Raw genomic sequence first — 27,119 nt, forward strand, 5'->3', positions numbered from 1 at the left:
CATGAATCCAAAGCCCCACCCCCTCCACAAGGTCTGCTCTCAGGGACCAAGCAGCACCTAATGCCTAGATTGTATGGATGAGGCTGGGGTATGTGCTGCTATGGTAATAAATAGCCCAAAATGTCACTGGTGTGACACAACAAAGGTCTGTGAGGGTGGGATGCTCTCCTCCCGTGGTGACTCAGGGATCCAGGCTCCCTCTGTCTGTGGTGCCACATGTGGCTTCTGGGTCACCAAGGCAGGATGAGAGAGAGTATGGAAAACTCATACTTGCTTTCAACTACCCGCCACTGGGAGTGACACCCGTCCTTACCATTCAGGCATCAGAACTAGTTACTTGGCCCCAACTGAGCTGCAAGGCGGGCTGGGAAATGTATTCAACATGACTGTATCTACCACAACTCCCACGTGTCCAAACATGGCCCATGTGTTTGGGGACTACAGAAGAAGGGAGCGCCCTCTTTTCCTGGGGATATGAAAAAGCCACAAAAAGTTTTTTTACCAGTAGATTCTGGAGACGGCGATTGTATGGAGTATGACCGGCAGAATTCTAACTAAAGGGAAGATCTCCCTACAATGAGGTTATCTGGGGAGAAGGTGGGTATTTAATTCATACCACCCCTCATTCACAGGGGGTTGGACCCTGACAGTGAACCAGCAAGGTCTCTATAGAACAAGACAAGAAGAGGTATATCTCCTAGGAGTCTCTGGAGGGCAGGAGATGCATCTCACTTATTTTTGTCTCCCCTGAAGTGACCAAATTTGAAGGCTCATCTATTGCTCCAGCAGAAGATGTTGGCATCACATCCATATGGCAGAGCAATTAGATCATATAAAAAGTCCCCTGGCAGCTGTTCAGGCTGGTTTCCATAGGTGGGCAACTTAATTTATCAGACTATGCCTTCATGCTCTGTAAACCACTGTTTATGTCCGTTTGTCTGCCCATCCATCCATCCATCCAACCATCCAACCATCCAAACATTCGTCTGTCTATCCATCCATCCTTCTGTCCATCTACCACCCATCTACCCACCACCCATCAGTCCGCCATCCACCCACCTCCCCCGCCCCCCGCCCCCCAAATGCTTACTGACTGCTGACTCTCGCTAGGCATGGCTTTAGTCACAGTATACAGCAGAGGACAGGACAAACTAGGTCCTTACGCTTCTGGAACTTTTCTTCTATTAGGGAAGACACACAACAAGCAAGAAAGCAAATACTTAGGACAATTGCAGAGTGCTCTAAGCACTGTGAAGCACGTAATGATAAGAGGAGGGCCTGCAATGAAAGGCGGGTGTAAGACTACTCTTAGGTGGTTAGAAAAAGCGTCACTGAGGAAGGGACATGAGCTGAGACCTGAATGATGAGGAGACGTCAAACCTGTGAAAATCTGGGAGAACAGGTTCCGTAAAGAAGAAGCAACGGGGCAAAAGCTCCGAGGTGGGGACAAGCTTGTTTTGTTAGAGGAAGAGCTGGAAGGAAACCAGTGAGGCTGGAGTTTGGTGAGGAATCACACTGGGCCTTTACGATTTCATTCTAGGATTTATGGGCGTCTATCGGAGGGTCTCACGCTGGGGAGTGACATGGTTGATGGTTTTGAAAGGTCACTCCGTTAATTTTCATTTAGCAAACACGGACTCTCACTTAGTAGATTTCATCTCAGAGCCACAACATGCTGTGGACGCAGGAGAGCAGGACAGATGCGTTTCAAGTCATGAAACGATCATGGGCCATCATACTCTGAATCTGTTAGCGTAACTGGCGGGTTGGACTTGATTGAACATCAGGGTGAAACAGCCAGAAGGAATTCAAAGGCTGGCTCGCCAAGAAAGAGGACACTACAGGGAAGATGACAGCCCTTCAGACACCCCCACGGGGACCCAGCCAGAGGGTGATGGACCCACAGAGGTTATTTGTGAAGGGGACTCACTTCCCCTACTTTAGCACAGCCTTCAATTTTCTGGGGTCCAGTATATGTGGTCCCAGAGTCTTCCTGAATATCTAGGAAGCAAAACCCACGGGACTGGACCCCTTGGTCACCCCCAGTGCTAACCCAGGTCACCCCGCCCGCTGGACTGCAGGACACAGCCACCCTGGGGAACACCTCTGGTTGTCCGGCCCTCCTGCTGGAGCCTCAATGGGCACTGCTGCAGCAAAGCACCCCCAACCCCAGGCAAGGAGCTATTGCATTGTGGGAAGTGACCAACAGGGAAGTGATTCACCGTTATGAGCTTTCTCACAGGGGTAGAGAGATCATTCACATGCACCGCTAGGGCGTCCTCACCGGTGAAGTGGGTGTGAAAGAGGGTGAGGCAAGATTTATAGATGAGTCATTTCCCTGGATGCCCATGGACCTCCCACCCCCCCGCCTGTGTCCTGGTCGGTCCCTAGCGGTCAGCTGCCATCAGTCTGCTCATAGGTTTAGCCGCCCAACACCTTCTGGCCAGAGGCCACTGTTATGGTCGTCCTGCACCCCACTCCCCACCCTCCTAACCCCCAGTCCACATGTGACCTTACTTGGAACCAGGGTCATTACAGATGTGACCAGTCAGGACAGGGTCCTACTGGAGTAGGGTGGGCCCCTGATCCAACACGCCTGGTGTCCTTACACAAAGGAGAACTTGGAGGCACACATACACACACCACGTGGAAAATGCCACGAGAGCACGAAGGCAGAGGTCGGGGTGAAGTGTGTTCAGGCCCAAGACTACCGAACATCATGTCACCCCCAGAATCTGGGGGACCCCAGGAGCAGGGTCTGCCCCACAGCCTCAGAAGGAGCCAGGCTGCCCGCTCCTGACCTTGAACTTCCCACCTCCAGATGGAGAGACGGTAACTATGTGAGGTTCAAGCGTCCAATGTGTGGGGCGCTGTTGCGGCTGCCCCGGAAACACACACCCACAGAGAGGTTGTTGGTAGCTCAGGTCTGGGCACTGAGAGGCCACGAGAAGCCACGGCTTTCACTGGGGGGCGGGTTTCCATTGGCCTGGGGTCTGGTCTGAGGTGACAGGGGGGGTAACTCATTGCCTGGAGGGACCCCACAGGTGGCGGGAAGGAGGAGACAGGCCAGGTGTGAGAAAACAAGCAGCATTATTTTATTCATATTCAAAAGACACCCTGTTGCAACATCAGTTCTGTAAGACTCTCTTGTCATTTTTCTCCAGTTCTGGGCACACAGATCGCAGGAAGGGTTGTGTGATCATGGTGCTCTAGGCTGCGTTCCTCAGACGACGACATTCTGTGTTTTCCCAGGAGACACAGGGATATTCCCTCTTCCATAAAGCAATACACTTGTTCCTAATTGTCTGGAGAACACACAGCTCCCTCCGTGTGTATCTGTTTCCCACACTTTGGGGGAGAAACATGACAAGGGCAAATTATTTCCCTATTATAAGAGACGTGGTAGATAGACGGCAAGTGAAATTTGCATTCTGGGTCAGGGAAACAATCTGGGTGTGGGGGTCTGTGGCTACGCGGGGAACTTGCGTCCTGCCTGGAGGTGACCACAGCAAACCCACCATGCCCAGGTAGGGCCAAGTTTGGGCATCAGCCCCATCTAGCTGAATTTTCAAGAGAAGACAGAAATCTAGATTGTTTTAGGTAAAATGGGCAATGTGCTAAATGTTGACTGAATCTTTGCCTGTTCTGTAACCTGTGTCCTTTATAAAACTTACGATGATATGAAAATTGTTTGTTGTTTATCTCCCCCGCTCCCGACGAGATGTAAGGTGTTTGAGAGAAAGCATGGGTCTACCATATTTACTGCTCTATCCCAGTGCTTGCAATACTTCCTAGCATATAGTAGGTGCTCAATAAATGCCAGTCGAATAGGTGAACGACCCCTCACCTGATAGCGTTTGCATGCACCCAAGATTTCATGCAACTCCCTTTTTCTGTGGAATCGTCTTGGTGCTGCATTGGATTTTTGGAGGAATCTGAAGGTCAGCTTTTTTTTTTTAACCCGACCCAGTTACCATAGGCACACACACGCCTCAGGAGGTTGACATCTGAATGTAGTATGTGTGAGATCCAAGGCAAGGCCAGGGTGATTTCCTCGCTCCAGCCGAAAAGGAGGCTGGGATATACGCGCGCCTGCCGCAGTCCTCGCTTGCTGCCATCCATCTGCGGGCTTTTAGTGCAGAATTGCATGTGATTTATTTGCAAATCCTTTCAGGTCCTGGAGGAGAGACACTTAGTGCACAATGCACTTTGTCATTATGTGTCAACATCGTCTCAGAGTAGAGAGCGGCATTACACGATGTAAGGGTGTAATTGGATGGCACTGGGATCCTTAAATCTGTGTGTTCATTTACCCAAAGCCACAGCATGCGCAGAGCCGTTTGCAGTTGACGCCAGCCCCTTGGAAGGGGGTCAGCGTGTAGAAAGACAAAGGATTGCCATAAACACACTGAAGGCAAACTTTATATTTACAGTCGGCAGGTTTATAAATGCAGATGACATCCTTATGCTCTGCAGCACATTCTGCTCGCATGTAGACTGAGGGGTCCAGCGGCTGTGGGACGGAACAGACCACTCGTGGAGAAAAGTGGGAAGCAGGGGAGGCCGCTGCAAGCAAAGGCATGTCATCAGGAGGGGTGAGTTTCATCACCCGAGCCGACGGGGTCAGTAAACCTGGGGACAGGGGCGACAGACATCCCCGGCAAGTGGGAAATGCCTCAGCTGGAGGGGAGCGTGCTGAGGGCGGGAGGGTAAGCTGTCTACATTATCTAAGGGGGATTGAACCATAGGCATATATAGAGTCAGAGAGAGAAAAGGGAGGGAGACACACAAGGAGAGACACAGAAACTCCCAGAGAAAGAGAGAACTGGAGGAGAGAGAGACAGAAAGTGACACGGGAAAAACCAGAGAGAGAGAGAGAGAGAGAGAGAGAGAGAGAGAGAGAGATCCTGATTCCACAGCAGTGCCTCTCGCAGCTCTGGCCTCAGTTGTTTCTCATGGTCTGGCTGGCATGGTCTCAGCAACCAGCCTCTGCCTCGGTGCGTGCGTGAGTCTGCTCACCTCTCCCTTCACCTCCATGTTTGTGGGTGTTGCCTCCGAGGGATTTGAGAATATTCACGGGCCATCCTGAGTTCAAGCCGTGTTAGCCTTTCAGGGCTGCCCAGAACCCACCGCTTGCATTGCCTCCCCATCCGTTGGTGCATCGGGTCCGTCCCTCTCTCCAAGGTGGGGGCCTTACGTTGTGCCACACCCAACCCTTACACACCCAGAGCCCCGATTCTTCTTACCCTGCACACGACACACCTTTGTGTCAATAGCCCTGGACAGGAGACCCAACGTGACTGTCGCCGGACCCACCGCCAAACAGCCGTCTTCTTTCTAGAGAAGCACGGCCCTGAGTCTGTCAGTGTTGAATTCCTCATGACTCCTCTTTACCCTCAAAGACCAGCCTCCTCAAAGGACGTGTGAAGGTCGCCTGGTGGGGCTTCTCTATGGCCATCACCTAGCAGGTGACACAAACACATCGTGAACGCTGGAAACTGCCCCAATGCCCCCCAAGGACCAGCGACTGTGGAAGGGCAGTGACGCAGTGGGGAGTACAGATTTCAACATAGTGAACTTGCTAAAAAAAGCCCACTGCTTTGAACCTGACTAAGATTCTGGGCCCACACCCCTGTTTTCCACAGAGGCCTGCCCTGAATCACTACGAGGGCTTCTGTTTGTTTGTCTGTTCCTGGCATCCAGTTACAAAGGTACGTGTGGCCCATGTACCCACGTGCTCCCTTTCCGTCCTTGTGAGTAGGTGCCTGGTCTGTCATAGCCGGGCCTGCTCTGACCCAGAACCCGGGCGATGACAGGGCGCAATCACACCTCCCACGCTGACGGCGGCCCAGGCTGCCTCTGGTTGCGCTCTCGGCAAGATGACCTGCTCCAGTTCCAAGGACGCACATGCCCCTCGATCCCGTCACTTTTCTTCCATAGTCTGCAGTATTCAATACTGGAGTCACGTGGACTTCACAACACCCAAATCGTGTTGCTTAAAGAAAGAGAGGGACTGTTCTTTCCTGGAAGCTCTCAGAAGCCCAGTGATGCAGAACCCATTTGTCTTCCAAGTTCTAAACATCTCGCCACACATGACAAACCTCTTAACGTTGACCAGACACCGTAAGCTGGAATGCGTGCATGGGTTCCGACTCGGGCCTCCCCACTGAGCCAGGGACGTTCTCTGGGGCTCTCCAAATCTCGTCCTGTCCCCTCCCCCACTGCCACACATCCCCAAATTAAAGGCCGAAAGGTGAGTGGGAAGCACTGCCTGCGAATGTCCGGCTTACACACCTTCATGTAACCCCTCCAGGTAGCTGTGTCGCTCTCTGCGTTCCCCAGGGTCCAGGTCCCAGCTTGCGTTTTCCCCACCGCCGGTCACTAGGGAATGCACAGCGGGGCACCCATCGTCCGGTGGGACGGTGGTGAAGGTGGTGAATTTCACTCTTTTCCTTTTTGAGGTAGGGGATGTTGGTGGCTCGCTCTTCTGATCTTTCCCGTCCACGACTGCAAGTCCTGGAGATCTGAACAGCGGCCCGTTGACACTCTTTGGGGAGTTGGTGTGCAGGAGATGCTTACTCTCTTCGAAGGCCAGGCCTCTGTCCACGGCGGTGATTTGTTCATCCTGAGACGACACCAAGTTCACGTGATTCTCCAACAGTTCTGCCCGGTGGGTCAGCCCAACCCAATCATGGGAGTGACTCAGACCTTCCTGCTCTTCGAAGGGCACCTGCTTGTGCCTGTACTTCAGCGCAAAGGTCACACAGTTGACGAGGAAGACGAGGATGGCCAGGCAGAAGACGCCCAGCAGCGCGTACATGCCGATCTCCAGGTCGCTCAGGCCTTTGGCTGCCTGGGCGGGGTCCTCCTCGTCCGCCTCCCCATGGCTTCGGGGGAGGTCCGCCTGCGCTGGGAAGGTGTCCAGGCGGCTGCCATCGTCCAGGAGTCTTTCCTGGCCGTTGTTCTTCTGGAAGGTTGACCTCTCTGTGGTGGACCCTCTTCCTTCCATGAGGCCCGTGGAAGAGCTGCTGTAGAACTGTCCCTCTTGACTCTGCCACTCTTGCAAGGGCTTCTTAGGTCTTCGGTCACGGACACTATTTTCCAGGTGGGCTCCTGTGCCCAGGTGTCTGCTGTCACTGGTGTTGGGGTTGGCATCGTGTTGGCCAAACTTCACTTTGATGTTGGCCGTCCCCACGGCTAGCACGCTCTTCCGCTTGGATTTCTGGCACGATTCACTAATGACCATTTCCACCTTCACCAAAGCACCCTGTCCTTCGCTTTCAGCAGCGATTAGAGGCCACTTGAATTTGGGGTCCTGCTGGATGGAGACCACCTTCTCATCCAAGGACGTGGCCGTCAAGGAGAAGTCTTTCCCGTCGTAAATATCCAAGGGCGTGACAGAGCCATCACTGAACTGCACCCAGCAACTGATGGCTGCTTCCTGTTGAAGAAAACAAGTTAGTCAGAATGGGCCCCAAAGCTCACGGAACACCAACTCGCAGCAAAAGAGACACTGTCACAGAAACAATATGAGAAGAACAAAGCCAAAACTTTGAAGTGGTGTAGAAACAAGCGATGAGAAGTACTACGGGTAGGAAAGAAAATTCATTCTTATAAAAATGTAAAACCAATAGAAAACCCCAACACTAAAGAGACCATAACAAAACAGCACCAGCGAGAAACACCCCATAATAAGATTCGCTTTGTTTCCCGGGCTGTTGAACGAATCATCTTGGCTGTGCAAGACCCACGTGTGCACAATAATAAATTACACGTCACAGCATATTACTGGTTACAAGTGTTATACGCTGCAGTGAAAACTATTTATTGCATTATTTTTAAGGTGCTTTAATGCCGTGTCCCCATGTATGACTCATGACACAGATCAAAGCCCCTAATCCAGGCAAGGACACGCCAGAGGTGCTGCAGGCTTTGAGTTCATTGCTTCCGCCTCCTCTGGGCCTACAGAAGTGGGTCCACTGTAGCTTGTGGGCCGTCTTGGCGTGGAGACAAGGGCTTACAGAAGCCAGAGGAGACGCACCGGATTTGGAGAGCCTTTGTCTCCCACCCACCACCCACCCCACCACTGGGAGAAACTGGGAGGCCAAAGGGTGGCCGAGGTTGGTGCCCATGCTCCATCTACCGACCTCTAACTTCGTTGTTTAGACCGACACTCCTGGGGATGAGTCCGGCCAGGGAGCTCACAGTGGGGGAAGGAGACAACCTCCATTGAAACTGGCGTGTGACCTCCCCTGGCGTGTGACCTCCCCTGGCGTGTGGCCTCCCCTGGCGTGTGACCTCCCCTGGCGTGTGGCCCACCCTGCACTGTCCCAGGCCCTGCTTCCGTACCTGTTTGGGCCTCTGTAAAAGCTCCTGAGCCACTGCTGTAGCAAAGATGGCTCTGTTGCTCCCTGGGCTGAGCTGCAAGGAGAGTGACAGCCCTGTCACCAGCTGGACCCCAAGGTCTGTGATTGTCACCTTCTCTTCCAGCACGGTGATGGTCTTTTCAGCCAAGATGGCATCTGACAGAGGCGACAGGATCTGAAAGGGAGAACCAACATGGCAAAGGAGAGCCTTCCAGGTCCCAGCAGTTCCCACAACAGCAGAAGTGATGTCCCTTGCAGGGTGGGACAGAGTAGGACAAATGAGCCAGAACGAACAGAGACAGGTCTGTCCCACTAACGTTTTCTTCCAGAAGATGTGTCTTGCTTGTGAAAACAATGTTTTCTTAAAGTAGCAGTGAGATGGTGCCAAGGAGTGGGTGGTGTAGGACTTGGCACCCTCCCCCACCACAAACACAAATGCCGTTACCCACCGTGCGTCCCCCAAGTCCTCGAGAGGAAGCATGAACTTTCTCAAAAATCAGGACTAACTTTATGATTCTTCTACGGCATGGACTTTCCCTATCATTTAGGGCAGTTTTTGATGAAAATTTTTCATTCTACTTACATGCTTTGTTAAAAAAACTTCATAGCCTCAAAGAACAATGGGCTTGATATGCTGGGTGGGTATTTATATGTTTCTCTCTCACACAATAACCAATGTGCAGCAGATGGGACACTGTTGGTCCATGTACCACCTAAATAGTCCCTTGTGTCCCTGGGAGCCCACACTCCACACTCGGGGAACCTGAGCAGTGAAGCTCAAGCTCCCTCCACCCCTGACATGAGGACCCCAAGTCTCCCTCCTCCTCTGGGCAGCTGTGATGGCCTGGGAAGTGGAGGTGACACTCAAGGTTGGACCCTGACCAGGAAATCCCGCCTCTGCAGAACGTCTACGGGATCACTTCTCCCCGTCTTCATCCCTCCCCCACGTTGCAAAGAGCTGCTCCCTATGAAGCCTCAACTTTCTGGATGAAATGGGTTCCATCCTCTTTCCACCTGCTTTCTGGACTGATTTCTCTTTCCAAGGTGTTGGTGATTCTATGAAGATGTCTTTCAAGACACCAGTTTCTCCGCGCTCCTTAAACCTGGTCATCCAGATGCCACCTTCCGTTTTCGAGTCTGGTTAGCACACTTTGAATGGCAGTGAGCGTGACATGTGCATCCCCAGAAGGAAGCGGACACGTGGATTTTATTTATTCCGAGTCCTAAGGGCTCAGGAGTAGATGACCCACCAGGACGACTGCCCGGCCCGCTCTCTGTAACACCCTATTTCTGAGCTCTCCGCCTTTCCTCTGGGCGCGTCCCCTGGCACATAGAGCAAGTCTCACTGTGGGGAAGATTCCAGGCATCAGTGTTAGCACAGCCTCTGAACTGATCGCAGGGACTGAGGGCTTTCAACTCATTAGTCAGTGTGGAGTCTGCTAGGTCTTGTCTACAGGGCAGAAATGTTTGGCTGGACATACACAATCCTTCACAACCAGCAGCGCCCTTCTCCTGCTGTCTTACCTGAATGGTGGTCATTCCCAGCTCCTGGCCAGCCAGCACCTGGCCCCCTTGCAGGCGGGCGATCCGGGGCTCATCCACCTGCATGAAGTCCGTCACCAGCTCCGTGATGTCCACCTGCCAGTCTGAGCCCAGCAGGTGGGCCAGGTGGCCCCCGCGGTCGGCTGCCTCCGCCACAAACTGTGTCAACACACGCACCATGGCGTGCTGGTACTGGAGGGCACAGCCTCGTCCCCGCCGCTCGTCCTCGTCCTCTTCCTCGCTGTCCCGAGCTGGCCTGTCAAAGGGTCAGGTCAGTTTAACAGATGCTGACTTGTTGGCCAGACGTCAGGGCTGTGCGTGAAGCATGGCAGGGGCCGCAAGGCCAGCCGGGTGTGGGCTCAGGCCGACGCACAGGTGGGACTCAGAATCTGGGACCCGGGTGTGGCATGGGTACTGACCAGCTGGAATGGATTGGGGGGTGGGCAGAGTTCTAAGGAGCCCCAGTGACCCCCACACCTGGTCTCCACTTTGTGAGCTGGACCTAGTCATTTCTTCTAACGAAAGATTATAGAAAAGGTATGGGCTGTCACTGCCAAGGTGAGGTTTTCAAAGGGTCCGACCTCTGTCTAGCCCAGTGCCCTTTCCTTGGTTCTTCTCTCATTCTCACTCTGGGGAAGCAAGCCGCCATGCGCTCGCAGCCCTCAGGAGATGCCCACAGGACCAGACCTGAGCGTGGCCTCTGGCCCAGGCAGTGAGGGGCTGAGACCTGCCACCAACCACGGAGCGTGGACGCAGACCTTCCCCAGTGAGCCTGAGACGAGAGGGCAGGTCCAGCCCATCAGAGGCCCCACTAAGTCTCTCCTGCATCCCCGATTCAGGGACAGTGAGAGGTACCACCTGATCTTCTTTTAAGCTGTTAAGTTTGGGGGTGAGTCACTGAATTGTGTAGCAACAGGTAACTAACACAACAGGGCCGTGGATGCCTGCTGTGGCCCTCGGGAGGTGACAACCTAACTCAGGGTGAGGTGACAGGTGATGACAGATGCGGTTGGCCCAGGCGACAGACAGATGGTCATTGTCCCTCCACGCCTGATGCCCGGGGCACAGTCAGCCCTCCCCCGCAGCAGTGTCCATCGGGACAGCTGGTCACCTCTCCTATCAGGTCTGCTGCCAGATGTGACAGCACCTAAGCTGCCAGCATCATGCTCAGCCAGTTCTTCGTGAATCCCTCCCCGTGGTCACCCGCTCTCAGCAGCATCAGGAATCAGTCCTGACTCCGCCCTCCAATGCAACACCGGAAACCCTAGTGGTTCAGAAAGGACCCCTTGCTGAAACCATCGTCCGGCTGCATGTGGGACCCACGCCTTCATCCCTTGAAGCTGTCCCCTCTCCCACGGGTCACACGGTGGCTGTCCAGGGCAAGGACGCTAAGAGAAGCACCAATGCTCTGACCTCGGCTGAGCTCACAGACCCCAGGGAAATGTCCTCTAATTCTGCACACGCGCATTTGGGACACAGGTCGCTCATACCTGAGCCTTGGCGCCTCTGAGATGACAATGTCTGAACTCCCTGACCTCCCACACTGTCACGATGTGCGTCTGCTTGCCTCGTGTGGATGATGGCGACTTATCGCTCTATGACACACCCTCAGAGTGATGCAGCAGACACACAGTGACATGCGTCTTGCTTCCTGTCCCCAGGCAAAGTGCGCCCAGCGCCCCTGGACTGGGGGAGGAGAGGTGCCCAGCTCTGGGAGCATCGTCCCGACGTCTCCCGTGGGCCCGTGTCGTGCACTTTCCCACGGCCCATTCTCCCCTCCTGCTGGTGTCGGCCCCCTGGGGCAGCGGGGCTCACCTGACCCTCTAGTTCTTCAGGTTCCAGCCAGGGGACCGCGGCTGCAGCCTACCAGCCACGTGCATTCTGTCACTTGGGCTCCAGTGACTGGATCAGGGATAAGACTTAACTCCAGGGCTTTCGTGGGAATGATTGGGAAACGGAAAAGGTGCTTTCTGTGGCATCGCAGAGAAGACAGAGTGAAAGTCGGGACGCTCACAAGAAAAGCCCGACGGGATGCAGCCCCATGAAGCAAACCAGAGCCGAGAGGTGGAGACCGAGTCCTGGAAGACCCTTTGGTCTCTGGACCCGGTCACACCTGAAACGGGCAACCCCGCCAACAGCTATTTGAGCTGCTGCACCCTGACCTGGGTTTCTGGGGGGGTCGGGAGGCACACACCCACCTCTTGCTGGGGACGATGGGGACTCTCCAGCCCTTGACCTGGTTCAGCTCGGCGTCCGTGACCTCGATCTGCAGCGGGAGCCGTGGGGCCCACACCGTCATCTCCAGGGGACGGCTGAGGTGCTGGTAGCTGAAGTTCACGACCACGCCCACCTTGCCCTTGATTTCCTTCCCGTTGACGAACACAAAGTCGCAGCGGTCGGACACCTGTGCAGAGGGCGAGACACAGAGTTTGTATCAAATCCCGCAGCCAAAGGAGCAGCGGGAGGACCAGGGGAGAGGGACGCCCCCTGGCTGTTTTGGGGTCACTCGTGTGACGAGGGAGGTTTCTGTCTAGGGCCTCTGGAGGGGGTGCCACCCTGCTCACACCGGGACTTCCGGCCACTGAAACTGATTGGGGACGTCTGGCTTCTAGAACCATGGGATGATAACAAATGTTGTCCTCAGCCAGCGGGTGAGGGGTGGTTTATGTCAGCAGCCCCAGGTGACAACAGAGGACAGGGCCACGAGACTGGGGCTCGGCTGGCTGGGCTCTGTGGAGAGGGAAGGGGCGCCCCTCCAGCTCACTGAGCAGGTCACACACTTGCTCTCAGTCAGTCCTCAGGACACCCAGCAGGCAAGGCCGTTACTGTCTGCATTTCAGGAGCATCACCTGAGGCCCGAGATGGTAAGTGACAAGGGACATTTCCGTGGGACGCAGGGCTGGAAAGCGGCAGAGCCCAGACGCCACGCCAGCCTGCACCACCGTCCTCTGGGCAGCTGGGCCATCCCACCAGGGTTCCTGGCAGCCTGTCTCCTCAAAGGAGGAGCACTGCCCCCAGCACCCAGGGAGGGGGGCGTGAGAAAAGCAAAGCGGAAGCCACTAGGCTGTTCAAACATCAGGTGAAACATTTCCAGCAAAGTCCCTTTTATCTCCACGGCCAGGCAGTGGGGACACTGAACACAGCAAGGGGCACAGAGACAGGCGTCCGGGGTACCCCACAAGTGAAGGGACGTGGGCCTGCACATCGGGGAGCCTGCGGGCTGTCCTCCTAGCTGTGTGCCCACAGCAGGGGCACCGGAGACTGACTGGCAAAGCCGATGGGGCAGCTTTGGTGGCTCCATTACGACTGTGGTCTCAGCTCTCCTGGCTCCAGGGCCAGTCAGACTTTACACTTAGGCTTTTCTCTTTCAAGTCTTCCAACTCTGAGTCAGGCTGAATTGTCAGAGATGCAGAGAGAGGGAGGGAAGGAGGGCGGGCTTACTGATAAGACCTGTTTTCAGGGCAGCAGGTTGTTTCTTGAATTTAAGTTTCTGGGCCCTCCTGCCTAGCGGGGTGCTCTAAGGAAAGGAGACAGGACATCCGGGCAAGCGTGGCAACCACGTGCTCTGGGACGAGGGGAGCAGATGCCTGCTGTGCTGAGACAGTGGCCAATGGAAGGCTGAGTCTCGCATCTGTTTTGGTTTTAGACTCAGCGGTTCTTCCTCGAGGTAGTAAGACAAGGTGGGAGCTAGAGCTTGGTTACAGGGCGGAGGTTACGTAGAGGGACGGCAGGGCTCGGCAGAGGACTGGGGGACTGGAGCCCCCACGGCTGCCTGGGGCCACATCCACGGCATGGTCCACATGCTCCGCGGAGGCCTCCAGAGAGCTGTTTGCCGACGTCTGGTCCTTCTTCAGACCCATGGCAGGCTGTCCTGCAGCTCGCTTGCTGCTGGACAGGAAATGAGTATCATGACAAGTTGGGAGCAGGAATGACACCTGTCACCCTCTCTCGGGAACACTGACTTTCCAATAAGGGACCTTCCAGATCTCCCTGTCCTTCCAGAGGCCCCCGGCGGTGTTGCCGATGGCGGCTGCCCTGTCACCCTGGGTCCTGAGTGCCTGTGACAAGGGGACCCCGCACAATGCTGGGAGGTCAGGCGGCCTGGGTGACAAGCAGCCTTGCTTGTCTTAAGTCACTGATATTTCGGAGTTCCTGTCACCGCATTGTAACCAGGCTGTTCTCAGAGCTGCAGAGTGACCTGTTCTGATCACTGTGTTAAATGAAGAATGCAGCAAAGGACGGGAGTTGGCTGGGCCGCTGCGGACGGCACACAAAGGCAGGCGGTAAGGAGGCAGCAGAAGGAGGGTCCTCCCTCTGGCCAACACCAAATGAGCTGGAATGTAACGGGGTCCCAGCGGAGAGTCTCTGTTACAGACAGGCAGGGCCTGGGGCCTCCCGTCCTAATGCTAAGGACTTTCTAATGACTGACACGGTATGCAAATGACTCTACAAAAATCAGGGAGGAGTGACGTGTGCTGGGCCTTGCTGCTACATCTTGGAGGCGGGTTTGGGGGAAGTTGAGGATCTGAGGAGAAGGCAAAGATTGCAGCCTCCGGGAAAGGCTTTGGTGGGACGTCAAAGGGTGCTGCCGAGCCTGTCAGCCTGGGGCTTTCGGGCATGACACCTGCCTGGGGGCACTGCTGCCCATGAGTCCCGGCCTGGGGTCCATGGTGCCACCTTGCCCTGCCTGCTGCCATTCTCACATGGAGGGGACTCTGGCCTGGGAGGAGGGGGCTGACATCTTCTTTCTGGCTATGACGCTATGACTCAGAGGGGCTGCTGCAAGTTATGGCAGCTGTGGCCTTGCTAGTTCTCTGTCCTTTGTCACTTCCCAGTGACATACAGCACTGGGACATAGTCAACACTATGCAATCACCTGGCAGGGTGACAGATGGGTACCAGGCTTCTTGTGGCGATCTCGTTTGTATACACATGAGGGACACAAATACTGAGCCACTGACGTAACAGTGTATTATATACAACTATGCTCTGATTAAAAAACATATGTTTGAGCCCATTCAGAGGAAGCAGAAAAGGGGTAGGATGTGAAAGGCCCCGCATGGCACAGGGGCGGGAGGGAGACTGACACAGCAGGTGTCGTTAACCTGAGGGTTTCGAGAGGAGAGCAGGCAGGACTCTCAGGTGCAATCGCAGGTCCATGTACAGGAGCGGGTTTGAGACCATGGGACAGGGGAAGGCCATGTGAAGGCCACCAGACACTGGACGATGTGGCCACTGTCCGGAACGACCACTGCCACGGGCTCCTGGGGGAGGCAGGGAACAGATGCTCCCTGCGAGCCCTTGGGGACCTAGAACCGTGAGAAGAAGCGTTTCTGTTGTCACTTCCAGGGCTTTCCTCATGAAGTCCATGCATGTGGTGCCTGGCTCGGGCTGGGCTCCCGGGGACGTGAGCCTGGGGACACAGCTTACTGTGTTTCCCCAAAAATAAGACCGAGACGGACCATCAGCTCGAATGTATCTTTTGGAGCAAAAATTAACATAAGACCGGGTCTCATATTAATTTTTGCTCCAATAGATGCATTAGAGCTGATGGTCTGGCTGGATCTTATTTTCGGGGAGACACGGTGGTCCCCCAAGGCAGCATCCTGGGCAGGACAGACAGGCTGGGGCGCATTCCCGCAGGAGCCAGATGGGGCGCAACGCCCCCTCCAGTCCCCTGACACCCGCCTTTCCCTCCAGCTCCCCGTCACTGCCTGAAATTAAACATTACAAAGTTCCTGGGGAAATGTGTCAGTCCAGGGGCACTGACGAGACCCGTTTGTTCCTTCTTGTTAAAATATGACTAACTGTACATGTCAGATAATTTATTAACTACCACTTTACAATGCTGACGGTTGGAGGGAATGAAGCATTAAAACTCCCGAACTCCTTATATCCATTTCCAGCCGCCACGCGGTCCCGCTACGGGGCCACAGCTCATATTTCTGACTCTGGAGTGTGCAGTCTGGCACTTATGTGAATTTAATGACATTTCCTTTTTTTGCTGTTTAAATGCTGTGTGAGTATAAATCTTATTTAAATATCACCAACATCCGTGGTGAAATTTATGTTCTTCTGATGTTTTCCTCTTCCCTTTTTTAAAGAGCTAGAGCTAAGGATATTGAAATTCTGCTCCCTCCACCCCTTAACTTTGGCAAAAGTGGACAGCCTAAAGGAATATTTGCATCTATTTCGCCAACTAGGTGTTACCTTTCAGGAATCAGTTTTCATCCTGGACTAAATGATACGTTAATATAGTGGCTTCAGGAGAGAGAGCCAAGCTGTGCACGTGCCTCTTGCCAAGCACCTCACACCTGATTCCATTTGAAATCTTCACAGTGAGTCAAGTAGGCAGGTACTGTCACCCCATTTTCCCAGTGACAAACCGAGGCGCAGAGTCCCATCGCCATCAGGGACATGCTACACCGGACTAGCTAATGGGCGAGAACTTACCCAGCTCGCTGCTTTAGGCTGATTTCTTGGGAGGCTCATGGGGTCTGCTAACGTGAAACACACTGTTCTGCCAGGAGACAAGTTTTCAATGGTCACACTGAGGGGAGGGGCCCTGGCAGAACGTGCCCGGGGGCCCGAGGCCGACAGCCCAGATCCATGCAGACGCTACGTGTGCGGAGGGAGAGAGAGGCGGCTTGAGCGTGAAATGGCCCTGTTGTGGGCTGACTGTGTGCTCCCCTGCACTGTTACAGGCTGACTGTGTGCTCTCCACAGTTCATATGTTGAGGGCCCAGCTCCCAGGACCTCAGATGTGAGTGTGAATGGAGACGGCGCCTTTGAAGAGCTGATGAAGTTACACTGGGGCCATGAGGGCGGGAGGACATTAGGACACTCCTGCACCGAGGACAGACACGTGAGGACGAAGCGGGAAGGATGGAGGCCTTGGCAGAAACCAGCCCTGACCACAGGTTGATCTCAGACTTCCGGCCTCCACCACTGTGACAAAATAATTGTTGTTTGAGCCTCCCTGCCTGCGGTGACGGCAGCTGGACAGGTGATACAGCCCCCATACAGTCCCAGAGGTTGTTTTCCTGTTTTAAGAGCAGATGGCCAGGCTGACTGCCTGGGGCCCAGCAGGGAGCTCAGGGGACAGCAGCTCAGGGGCCTGACACCTCAGTGACACACACAGCTTGCACGGAGGGCTTCCCGACCAGGAGGGAGTTACTACGATGCCCACTGGACAGCTAGGAAAAACGAGGCATGATGCAATCAGGACATTTGCTCAAGTTCACATGGCTGCACAGTGTGGGACTGGGCCACAGGGGGCATCTGATGACCCAGCATTGTCACTTTATGCTGATCACATGCACGAGGGGACAGGAGGTCAGGGTGAGACTGACAGAGAGCAAAGCCACACAGAGGAAGGCTCGGCCCCTTCCTCGTCCGCATGGAAGAGAAATGAGTCTATGTGAGCAGCGCCCAGAAGTGGCCCCTTTCCCTCCCCTGCCACCTGGATGGACATAAGGCTCCGCCCCTCCCGCCCCACCGCACCCCTAGGACATTGTGAATAAAGGTTCCCTGCTGTTGACTCGCCTGCCCCGAGACAGACAGCAGGTGTCACTAACTTCCGCTTACACCCTCCCTTTGGTCACCGGGACCAGGACAGAGGTGGACTCAGCGTGGGCTCAGTGGCCTGCCTGACGCAGCAGGAGCCAGTGTCCGCGCACAGCCTGGGGGTGAGACACTCGCTTAGAGCCGTAGACCTCCCTGGGGCAAAACTGCCCGAGGGGTGTTTGGCACATGTGCGGCAGTGTTTTTTATGGGAGTGTTTGTTTCGGTCGCGAAGATTAGGGCACACTGACGTTTAGGGGGCACAGGTCACGGGACTCAATGTCCTGCAGTGTCCCCGTCAGTCCCACACTACAGAGAAAAGCCCCGCGCTCCGACGCTTAAATGTCCCGCCAAACAAGGGGAAAGCTGTGTTTGTCTACACTGTAGCTTAATGCAGAAAACACTGCATTTCCAGGAATGCAAACTTGGGCTGAATCGAAGGGGTGCTTTGTGTTTGTTTGTTTGTAACTTTACCCAGATTTGTTGCCCACCCCGGGAAACCTCCTCACCACTCATGATGCTGAGTGGACCTCGCAGCAGCCCTGTGCCCTCGTCACCGCAGGCCACCGGCCTCACCGCATGACCTAGTGAATTATGCTCAAGAAGCTGTGTGTTGAGATATGGATCGTTCTATTATAAATTCATTCCAATTTTACTTTGTATCCATTTAGGCGTTATATTAATCCAAGTGAAATGATCTTGTCAGCAGCTGACATTATCTGTGAATTCCCTTCGAGATTTTAAGGGGGGCTCATAAAACACTTGTTGAGTATTTGAAGGTAATCAGTCTGGTTGAGAAGCACAGGTCCCTGTAACTCCGTACGCGGCTGTGCACGCATCGTAAGGCACAGCTCGGTGGCTGTTTACAGATGTGTCCCCCACGACTCAAAACCCAGCCCTCGCAAAGCCTCTGGCTGCTCTCACCATCACCCCCGCCTGTTCACCACGGTTCTGCCTTCTGCCCCAGGGATTAGAGTCGCCCGTCCGAGAGCTCCACAGAGAAGAATGACGCAGCGTCTTCTCTCGCGTTTCCACTCCATCTGCTCAGCGCTGGGCGTGTGGATGCAGCCATTGCTCGGTTCTGTGTTGCCAGGAAGTGTTTCACGTATGAACGTGCAGCCTTGGGCTTGTCCATTCTCCTGCTGATGGGCCCTGGGTCATGTCCAGCTTTTGGCGACCACCAAACAAGCTGCTGTGACCCTTCTCCTATGAGCTTTGGATGATGCCTCGTTTTCCCTGGGGTGGAACTGCTTGGTCCTTAAACAGACATGTTTCACCCCAACACTTGTAAGGGCTTCTCCTCTCAGACAACAAACACAGTTTCCTCTCTGAGAGGGGTTCTGGCACAAGCTATTAATGTAATTACATTTCCCCATCTCGTTACAATGGAGTGACTGGCTGAAACTAATCCTGAGACGAAGACAAGAAGAAAACGGAGTGTTTACCTTTGGGATGAAGCATTTCCTGACAGGGCTGGGGGGCCGGGGGTGAGATGCCTGGCGTTTATTAATGATGCTTCATGCTTTTCTGTCGGTTCGCATGGAGTGATAATGCAAACCGACTCAGAAACCATGTGACGCGTTCCTGGAAGTGTGGTCATTTCTACAAGGATCATGCACGTCGATATTTGAAAAATCTAGACCCCGCTGATAAACACACTTGTGGGAGTTGAGACACATCCTGAAAACTCGTTCCTTCCCCCTTTCCAAATTTAGCCAGAACCTGTCTCAGTGGGTCTGAGTCACGCCAAGAGAAGAGCACAATTCTTCCAGCTCAGGCTTCTTACTTGTTCTGTGATAAAGAAAGGTCTTTAATTTCCAATCCAGCACAGACGAACGGCTTGCATACAATAAAGCTGTGTCTGGAGGATGGGACGGGGTTGAGTTGCTATGAACATTTCCGAATGCTTACTCGTGACTTCTGCATCTATCTCACTGATGACCAGTGGTATTTACAGGTATCTCACAGGTGACCAGTCGCTCACCTGAGCCGGCACACAGATCACCCTTTGCAGAGCTCAGTGACACAGTCTGTTTTCTGGCCAGAAAGTTCCTCTAGAAACACCGTCCACACGGCGTCCCCGCCCCATCCCCAATTTCCCGCTAATTTATACAGCGCGCAGGACAGGCATTGCATGCTGCTGCTTTGCCTGTAAGTTTTCCCAAGAAATATCGTTTACGTTTGCTCATTGTGTGGTAAGAAGTACACATGCTTTCAAGTTAGCCCCTGCAAGACATACAGGGCATTTGAACTCACCGATATTCACGTCTACATCCATATGCTCCTGTCTGTGTGGGTGGCATCGATTTCAGTGGCTTTCCAGAGCCACTTAGAGATCGTGGGTGGCTCTGGGACCTTGGGGGCACTACTTTCCCTCTGTCGCCTCTAGTTTTTCCTGTTCCAGCAGTTTCTGGCCCCCGGACCTGTGCCCAGCAGAATCCTGACTGTGTATGAGGGCAGGAGAGACGTCACCGTTAGCAGAAGGAAATGCAACCGTGGGCGTCTTCTGTCGTGGTGTCATTAGCGTGGGCAACGTGTCGCGTAACTAACCCACTCCAGGCTGCAAGTGCCCGTGTGGGTCTAAGGGCCCTGGCTAGTTGAAGAACAAAACCAAGGCAGCAGTCGGGGTGTGTGTGTGTGTGTTATGTGTGTGGCGGGGGGTGGTGGTGGTCGTACAAGAGCAGCTACAACACGTGCACCTGGTACTGAGTTAGAGCTCCTTGAATTCACACAGGGCTCGGCTTTAATCCATTTTTCGAGTCTGATAACATGGAGAGCTTTTCTCTATCTTAGTAGCACTTAAATTTTAAATTAACAAACAGCTTTCCTCGTCATGATCTGCATCCAGCAAGTACAAACAAGGGCCAAGTTCCCCAGGAAAGGACTGTCATCAGTGCTAAGAGACCTGTCCCTGGAAGGCGGACATGGGGCGCCCACGACGGGATGTCACATCTGAGGTGACCTTGGGCTCATGACGCCGTGCAGTTGGGGACGACATCTAAGGGAAAAGTACGCAGCCCGAGCCAACGCGACTGCTTCCAAGACACTTTCCGAGGGGAGACGATGGCAAAGTCCCGCAGCCTGCCCGACAGTCACGGAGGCTGCGAGAGGGACTCGTAACATCAATGCACGCGTTTGCCTCGAGCTGTCGGGTCAGACTTGTGCTAATGGCGCAGACACACATTTGCTTGATTACATGTTTGAGACTCACTCCCTCCCACAGGGAGAGCACTGCTTCTCCTGCTTCCGACCTTTGAAAGGAAGACGGACGCACCTTCTGGAAGCTGCACAGACAGACGTTTGTACCTCCTCACGCCAAAGGCCTCACGCACCCTGGATCCCAACAACTCTGGAGGGGCCGAGGCAAGTGTCATCAGGGCACCTGAGACTCAATGACAGGCAGATGTGGGGCCACCTGCCTAGACCTGTGGCTTCTGGTGGGTCTGGAAAGTTTCCTCAGAGCCAAATTTCTTGTCCTTATGCAAATGAAAGCAAGTAAGCCAAATGCACAAGGAAATGGCTGTTCACGAAAAGGTAACCACTCCCCAGCATTTGCTAAATATGGGGGCTTTAAAAACACTGTTTTACCCGAGATTTTGGTGCAGGTTGACAGTGGAAGGTGACATTAAAAAAGAAAAAAAAAAAAGGACAACTCATTGAACCACAGCAGATTTTCACCTAATTGGTGCCCCTACGTTTCTGAGTGAAGACGCCTGGCTGACAAGAGGGAGTGCAAGGATGGCTGACATTTACACTGGTCACCCCATGTGTCTTGTGTCATCTCCTCTCGCCCACCTTTTAACCAAAGTGGTGGCTGCCAGCGCCAGCTGCTGTGGTGGACCTGCCAGCACCCACCTGGCTCCAGTCTCTTGCTCTCTGCCCTGAGGCTTCTCTGTGGCTGCCATGTGGGCACCTGCGAGAGCCTGCCCAGCAGGAGGGTGACCGACTGCCCGGAGCTGCCCAGGACTGAAGAGCGGGCGTCTGGGACATTAACCGAGTCAGCCCTGGGCAACCCGGGATAGTGGCCACCCTCCTGCTGGGCCACAGGGAGGCCTGCATACTGGAAAGTGCAGGGAGCTGGGGGGCCTTGCAGCCCTTGCCCAGCAGGGGTGGGGGCTGCTGGGAGATGCCCCCTCGGTGGGAGCAATCTGCATGCCTCCTCCAAGCGTCCCCAGCAGGGCCGATCCCCGCTGCCTGCAGCTGATGGGTTCTGGAGCCTCAGACGTGCTTCCCCCACTCCCTGCGTCATGCTCCTCACCCTCCAAGTCTGTACCTTGGGACTGCTTTCCACAATGAGGGAGCTGCACAAAAGCTCAACAACCAAGGCGTTTTTTGGCGGAAACCAGGAAGACACATTTTCTGCTGTATTCACGGAGCACTGGGGCGCTTGCTGTGAGGTCCCCCAGGGCCCCTCGCTAGGAAGGAAGGGTGAGCGCCTTCGCTGCCGGCTGGTGCTGGAGCAAGCCCCAGGGTCAGCTTTCTGGCAATGGCTTCAGCAGGGAAAAGCATCCCATCCAGTGGCCGGTCAGTGTGAGGGCACAGAAAACCAGCCTCCTTGCTCCAGCTCAGGACGCCTCCGAGGGCCACTGAAGCCTCAGGACCCCTGCGGGGTCTTCTGAGCCCTCCTGGGGGCTGCAGGGCCCTCAGCTTCTCCCTCTGCCCCACCCTGCGTGGCCCCACTCCAGGGGCGGCTCCCTAATGAACATCCTCAACCAGGGTCCACTTCAGGGGAGCCCCACCTGCCACAAGTACTTTCTAGAATGTTCTAGACACTTGGGGTACAACAGTTAAAATGAAGACCTGTCCTCATGGAACCTACACTCTAGGAAGAGACAGTGACAACAACCAAGGAAATGCACAGATTCGGAGCAGAAGGTCAGGGAGACAGACACACGGTGAGGAGGAGAGGATGAGGTGGTCGGGGGAGAGGTCTGGGCAGGGCCGTGCTCTGAGCACTCGCACGCGGAGACGGCGAGAGCAGCACAGCTGCGGGGGTGCTGGGCTGCCCAGATGCTGACTGAGGGCAGATGGGGCTCAGCCCACGCCACTGTCACCCGGGAGCTCCAGAGGCACCGATGCCAGGACCTCGCCTCGAGGTTCTGACCCCACCGGGCCAGGGTGGGGCCCGGCATCTGTGTTTCTCACAGGTCTCGGGAGGTCCATGTGCGGCCGGGTGGACACCGGCAACACAAACCCTCATTCAGTTACTTTACGTGCAAGAGCATGACATACAGAGACTGAAAGTACCAACGAAAGCCTAGAAACAAATCACGCTTTTGTATGCAACCGTGTGTCTACAGCCTCATGCACCACGTGTGTGAACGCACAAGCATGTGGTATACACTCACACACGTGAACATGTATGTATACACTCACACACGTGAACACATAAGTATGCATGTATACACTCACAGGCATGTATCTTCACAGAGCACAGACAGTGTTCCAGATTCCAGTGCCTTCTCTTGATTTGGGGGTCTAAAGGTGCCTATTGTTGGAGAAAACAAGCACCTGTGTATAAGAAATTCCCCTAAAAATTGCTTGTCGCTCCCAGTATCAGAATCCAGCATACTAAAAACATATTTAGTAAAACGTGAAAAAAATCACGAGGAAAGAACCGCCAAACAACACTGCAGAGTTCATGTGCAAATACAATCCAGCTCTACTTTTCTGAATTCCAGTGGTGCCTCTCAGACCCCAAGAACTCCTAATAATTTAAGTCGTGCTAAGCGCACACAATCTTTGCTCTCAGAAACTTCTAATGAAATGTCCCAAATTAAAAGCAAACATTTTCTTAATATTTCCAAACTTTTGCAGGAGGACAAATACTGAGTTTTAGCTACGCTTCACTCGAATGATTTCAAATTTAGCCACCCAAATTGCTGACACCCAGACTGCAAAGATTCATGGGCACAAAGCAATTACCCTCTGTCGACAAAAGAGCAGAATTCTAAGTTTTATCCCACACTGCACTGTCATTTCATTTTTTTGCAATAATTTAAAAAGCATTTTTAAAGGAAAGAAAAGCTGATGCAATCAACTGTTGTAAAAAGGAAAAAAACAGTTTTCCTTTAAGTATGTTTGCCAAGAATGCGTTTATAAAGTAGCAGAAAAAACACACATGTACATATATAAGTGTGCACATATGGGTGCATATATAATATATATCATATACCTAAAATAGGTAATTATATGCTATAAATTATATACTATGTATAACATAATTATACAATATTACAACATATCCTATATATTATATAACATATGAGGCCTGACAATTAAGTTCGCCAACTTGTTGCAACCATGTTGCTAACCTTTTTTGATATCAGAGGGATTATTCATTATGAATTTGTACCAACTGGACAAACAGTTAACCAAGTTTACTATTTGGAAGTGCTGAAAAGGCTGCGTGAAAAAGTTAAATGACTTGAACTTTTCGCCAACAATTCATGGCTCTTGCATCACGACAATGCACCAGCTCACACAGCACTGTCTGTGAGGGAGTTTTTAGCCAGTAAATAAGTAACTGTATTGGAACACCTTCCCTACTCACCTGATCTGGCCCCAGTGACTTCTTTCCTTACCTAAAAATAAAGGAAATGTTGAAAGGAAGACATTTTGATGACATTCAGGGCATCAAGCGTAATATGACGACAGCTGTGATGGCCATTCCAGAAAAAGTTCCAAAATTGCTCTGAAGGGTGGACTAGGCGCTGGCATCAGTACATAGCTTCCCAAGGGGAGTGCTTGGAAGGTGACCATAGTGATATTCAGCAGAGGTCTGTAGCACTTTTTCTAGGATGAGTTCGCGAACTTAATTGTCTGACCTCGTATACGTATCTTAAGTTCCTATATTTATAGAAAGAGTGTCTTGAGGAAATAGGACTATCGTCCTTATCCTAGGGGAATTGCTACATAGTTAAATTATGACTAATTGTTTCCCTGGTAAATTAAAAGCAACCATTTCCACTTCCAGAGACTTTGAGTAGAGACAAAGAGGAGATTTGTCTCCATCCCCCCTGGAGGTTGCGGACGAACCCTGGGGCTGTAAGTGGCCTGTCGCTGATTCTAGGTTAGCGTCCGTGGCTGCTGTGGCTGTGGGGACTCACGGATCAGCTTCCCTTCATCACGAGTGGCTGCAGGGTGTGCAGCTGCCGGGCAGCCACCAATGGGCGACTCTGGACCTGACGTGCTGCACCCGCCCTCCCCTCTGCTGCCCAGTCCCCTTGCATAACTGGAACGGGACACCTGCTGAACAGCTCCTCATTTCCCCAAATGTCCACCGACAAAGGAAGGGATCAAGAAAATGGGGCAGATACAGACAGAGGAGTATTGCTCAGCCGTAAACAAGAAGGAAGGGGCCGCCATATGCAATGGCGTGGATGGGCCTGGGGCCTGTGCAGACCTGTGTCTGCATCTGAAGGCTTTGTCTCATCCTGCCTGCTGCCCTTCACCCTCCATCCTCCACAGGCATTTCTCCCAGTACAATCACCTAACATTTTCACTGTAACGTTCGCCTATAGTCAAATGATATTTCCATGCCACTGACTACGGCGTTCGACTTTACCTGAGAAGCTCACTGTTCCAGAAAGGAAGTTTAGGAAAGTAGATGTACATTTTTCTGCATTGTTGTGTTTTTCAAGAATGAATAACAATAGAAAATTTGTATACTTGAAAGTAATCACTTATTTTAATAAAAGGTAGTGCCTTAACTGCATTTACTTAAAAATATAAATACGGGGCAGCACATATACTAAAATTGGAACGACACAGAGATTAGTATGGCCCAGCACAAGGGTGGCATGCAAATTTGTGAAGCGTTCCATATTTAAAAAATATAAATACCCTAATTATTTTCTGTGGATTTTTGATGCATTTTGGCGAACAAACTTGAAATCAGGTAACGCAGTGAAAAGGTTAAACGACTGATTCTATCTTGCTATCGGCTCCAGGACGACCTGAGCAGACAGACATCTAGGCTGGGTGTGGGGATGGTGGTGGTGGAGGAAATTGGGTGCTTTGTCTCTTCAGCATTCACCCCACAGTCTTCACGTGGGTGCTGGGCTCAGGCCTCACTGAGTAGAGCCCCTCGCTTCCTGGTTTTCTCCAGTTACCTCCCGGGTGGGCACATGGTACAGTTAGGAGGATAAAATTATAACTAGGACAGCTGGTGGGGCTGTGGGAACACAGACATGCTCTCCCCTCTGGGGTTAATGAGCTGGTAGATGCAAAGTTGGAGCTGCTGGAGACCATCTTTGCCACCTCGTGGAAGGGCCTGTCTGAGAAAGGAGCAAAGCCAGGGGATGGAGAAAGACAGATGCTTGCGGACAGTCCTTGAGCTCCTGGGTCCAGCCATACCTGAAGCACACAGGATTTTGAAGTTATCAGAACCAATACTGTGTGTGTGTGTGTGTGTGTGTGTGTGTGTGTGTGTAAACTATTGAGTTGGGTTTTTGTCACTTGCAAAGGCAAGAGTTCTGAACATCCAAATTACTGACAACACAATTACATCTGACACTGGACTTTCTCCACCCAGCTTTGGAATGTCGGTTCTCTTCAGGGACAAGGTTACAGACAAACGGCGTGGATCTGTGATGGGGGTGATTTATTGCTCTCCTGCCCACCTTGGGGTTCAGGACTGGCTCCTTTTCCTGCTTACACCAATATCATCAGCTCATGGTAACTCCTCTCCCTGACCTGCACAGGGGTTGGAAATGCTTCAGAGCCCTTATTCTTCGCCAGACATTGTTCCAAAGACCTTGTGTACATTACTTAATAGACTCCACTTGACCAATGTATGAGATAATTGATGTTATCATTCCCATTTAACAGTTAGAAAGCTGAAACTCCAAGAGGGTAGCTGCCTGATGTCATCCGCAGGCAGTGGATGGAGCCAGCTCAAGTCTCATTAACTCTCCTTCAGAGCCCAGGTGCTTCACCATTATTCACTCTGTGAGATGCAGACTTGGGCTATGAGATTGGCAAGTTCCTGGGGACTGAGGGAGACCTAGGGACTCAGCAGGTCAGCAGAGGTTGTTTGTGGCCAGCAGCCTGACCCTTGCTGACAGACAGGCTGGGTTCAAGGCCTGGCATTACCACTGGATGTTGGGCATTTAAGCAAAGAACTAAATGATTCCCATAGTGGCCACATCTTTGATTGTCCTGCTTCTTCCAGGACAGATGTCATCTCCGTTCCATAGGCAGCAGATGTCTTAGGCCCACTCACAGCACCTGGCCACAGTAACCGGCCCAACAGAGTGCCCGAAGCCCCTGCTGGGCCAATACGAGTCCTGCCCTGGTTTTGTTTCCAATTAGAGACTGTGAAGGGACATTCTCTCATCCTGTCTGGTCATGGGCCAGGTGAGGAAACAAGTGGAACTGCCTATGGCCATGGTCTCACGGCCGTGCTGAGTGTGGAGGGAGCCACGTGAACGCAGACTGGAAAGGCCGGCCAAGGTGGAGAGGTTAGAACTGAGGGCAGTTGCTCAGTCTTTCTTTATCTCTCTTGGCCTTGCCAGTCTGGGGAGTAGTGTTCAGCTATTTGGTAGAGCGTCCCTTGATTTGGATATGTCTGTTGTTTTCTCATGATTAGGTTGAGGTTATGCATTTTGGGGAAGAGAACCACAGAGGTGATGTGCTTTTCTCAGC

At 53.0% G+C, this 27,119-nt stretch overlaps 1 protein-coding gene and 1 pseudogene across 1 annotated transcript in view; one reads left to right on the plus strand and one right to left on the minus strand.

The window, feature by feature from the left end:
* Positions 1–3,071: 3,071 nt before the first annotated feature.
* TMEM132D (transmembrane protein 132D) overlaps positions 3,072–27,119 on the minus strand; it is a 412,457-nt gene continuing 388,409 nt past the window's right edge. The window contains exons 6-9 of the mRNA XM_074321404.1: positions 12,107–12,312; positions 9,891–10,164; positions 8,350–8,541; positions 3,072–7,441 (exon numbers count right to left, since the gene is read on the minus strand). Of these exons, the coding sequence (XP_074177505.1) occupies positions 6,287–7,441; positions 8,350–8,541; positions 9,891–10,164; positions 12,107–12,312 (1,827 nt within the window). The 3' untranslated portion in view covers positions 3,072–6,286. The remainder of the gene's footprint in view (positions 7,442–8,349; positions 8,542–9,890; positions 10,165–12,106; positions 12,313–27,119) is intronic.
* On the plus strand, positions 25,211–25,303 carry LOC141569305 (U6 spliceosomal RNA; annotated as a pseudogene).

Source organism: Rhinolophus sinicus, linkage group LG16, assembly GCF_036562045.2.
Source record: "Rhinolophus sinicus isolate RSC01 linkage group LG16, ASM3656204v1, whole genome shotgun sequence".
In the NCBI taxonomy this organism is placed as follows: Eukaryota; Metazoa; Chordata; class Mammalia; order Chiroptera; family Rhinolophidae; genus Rhinolophus; species Rhinolophus sinicus.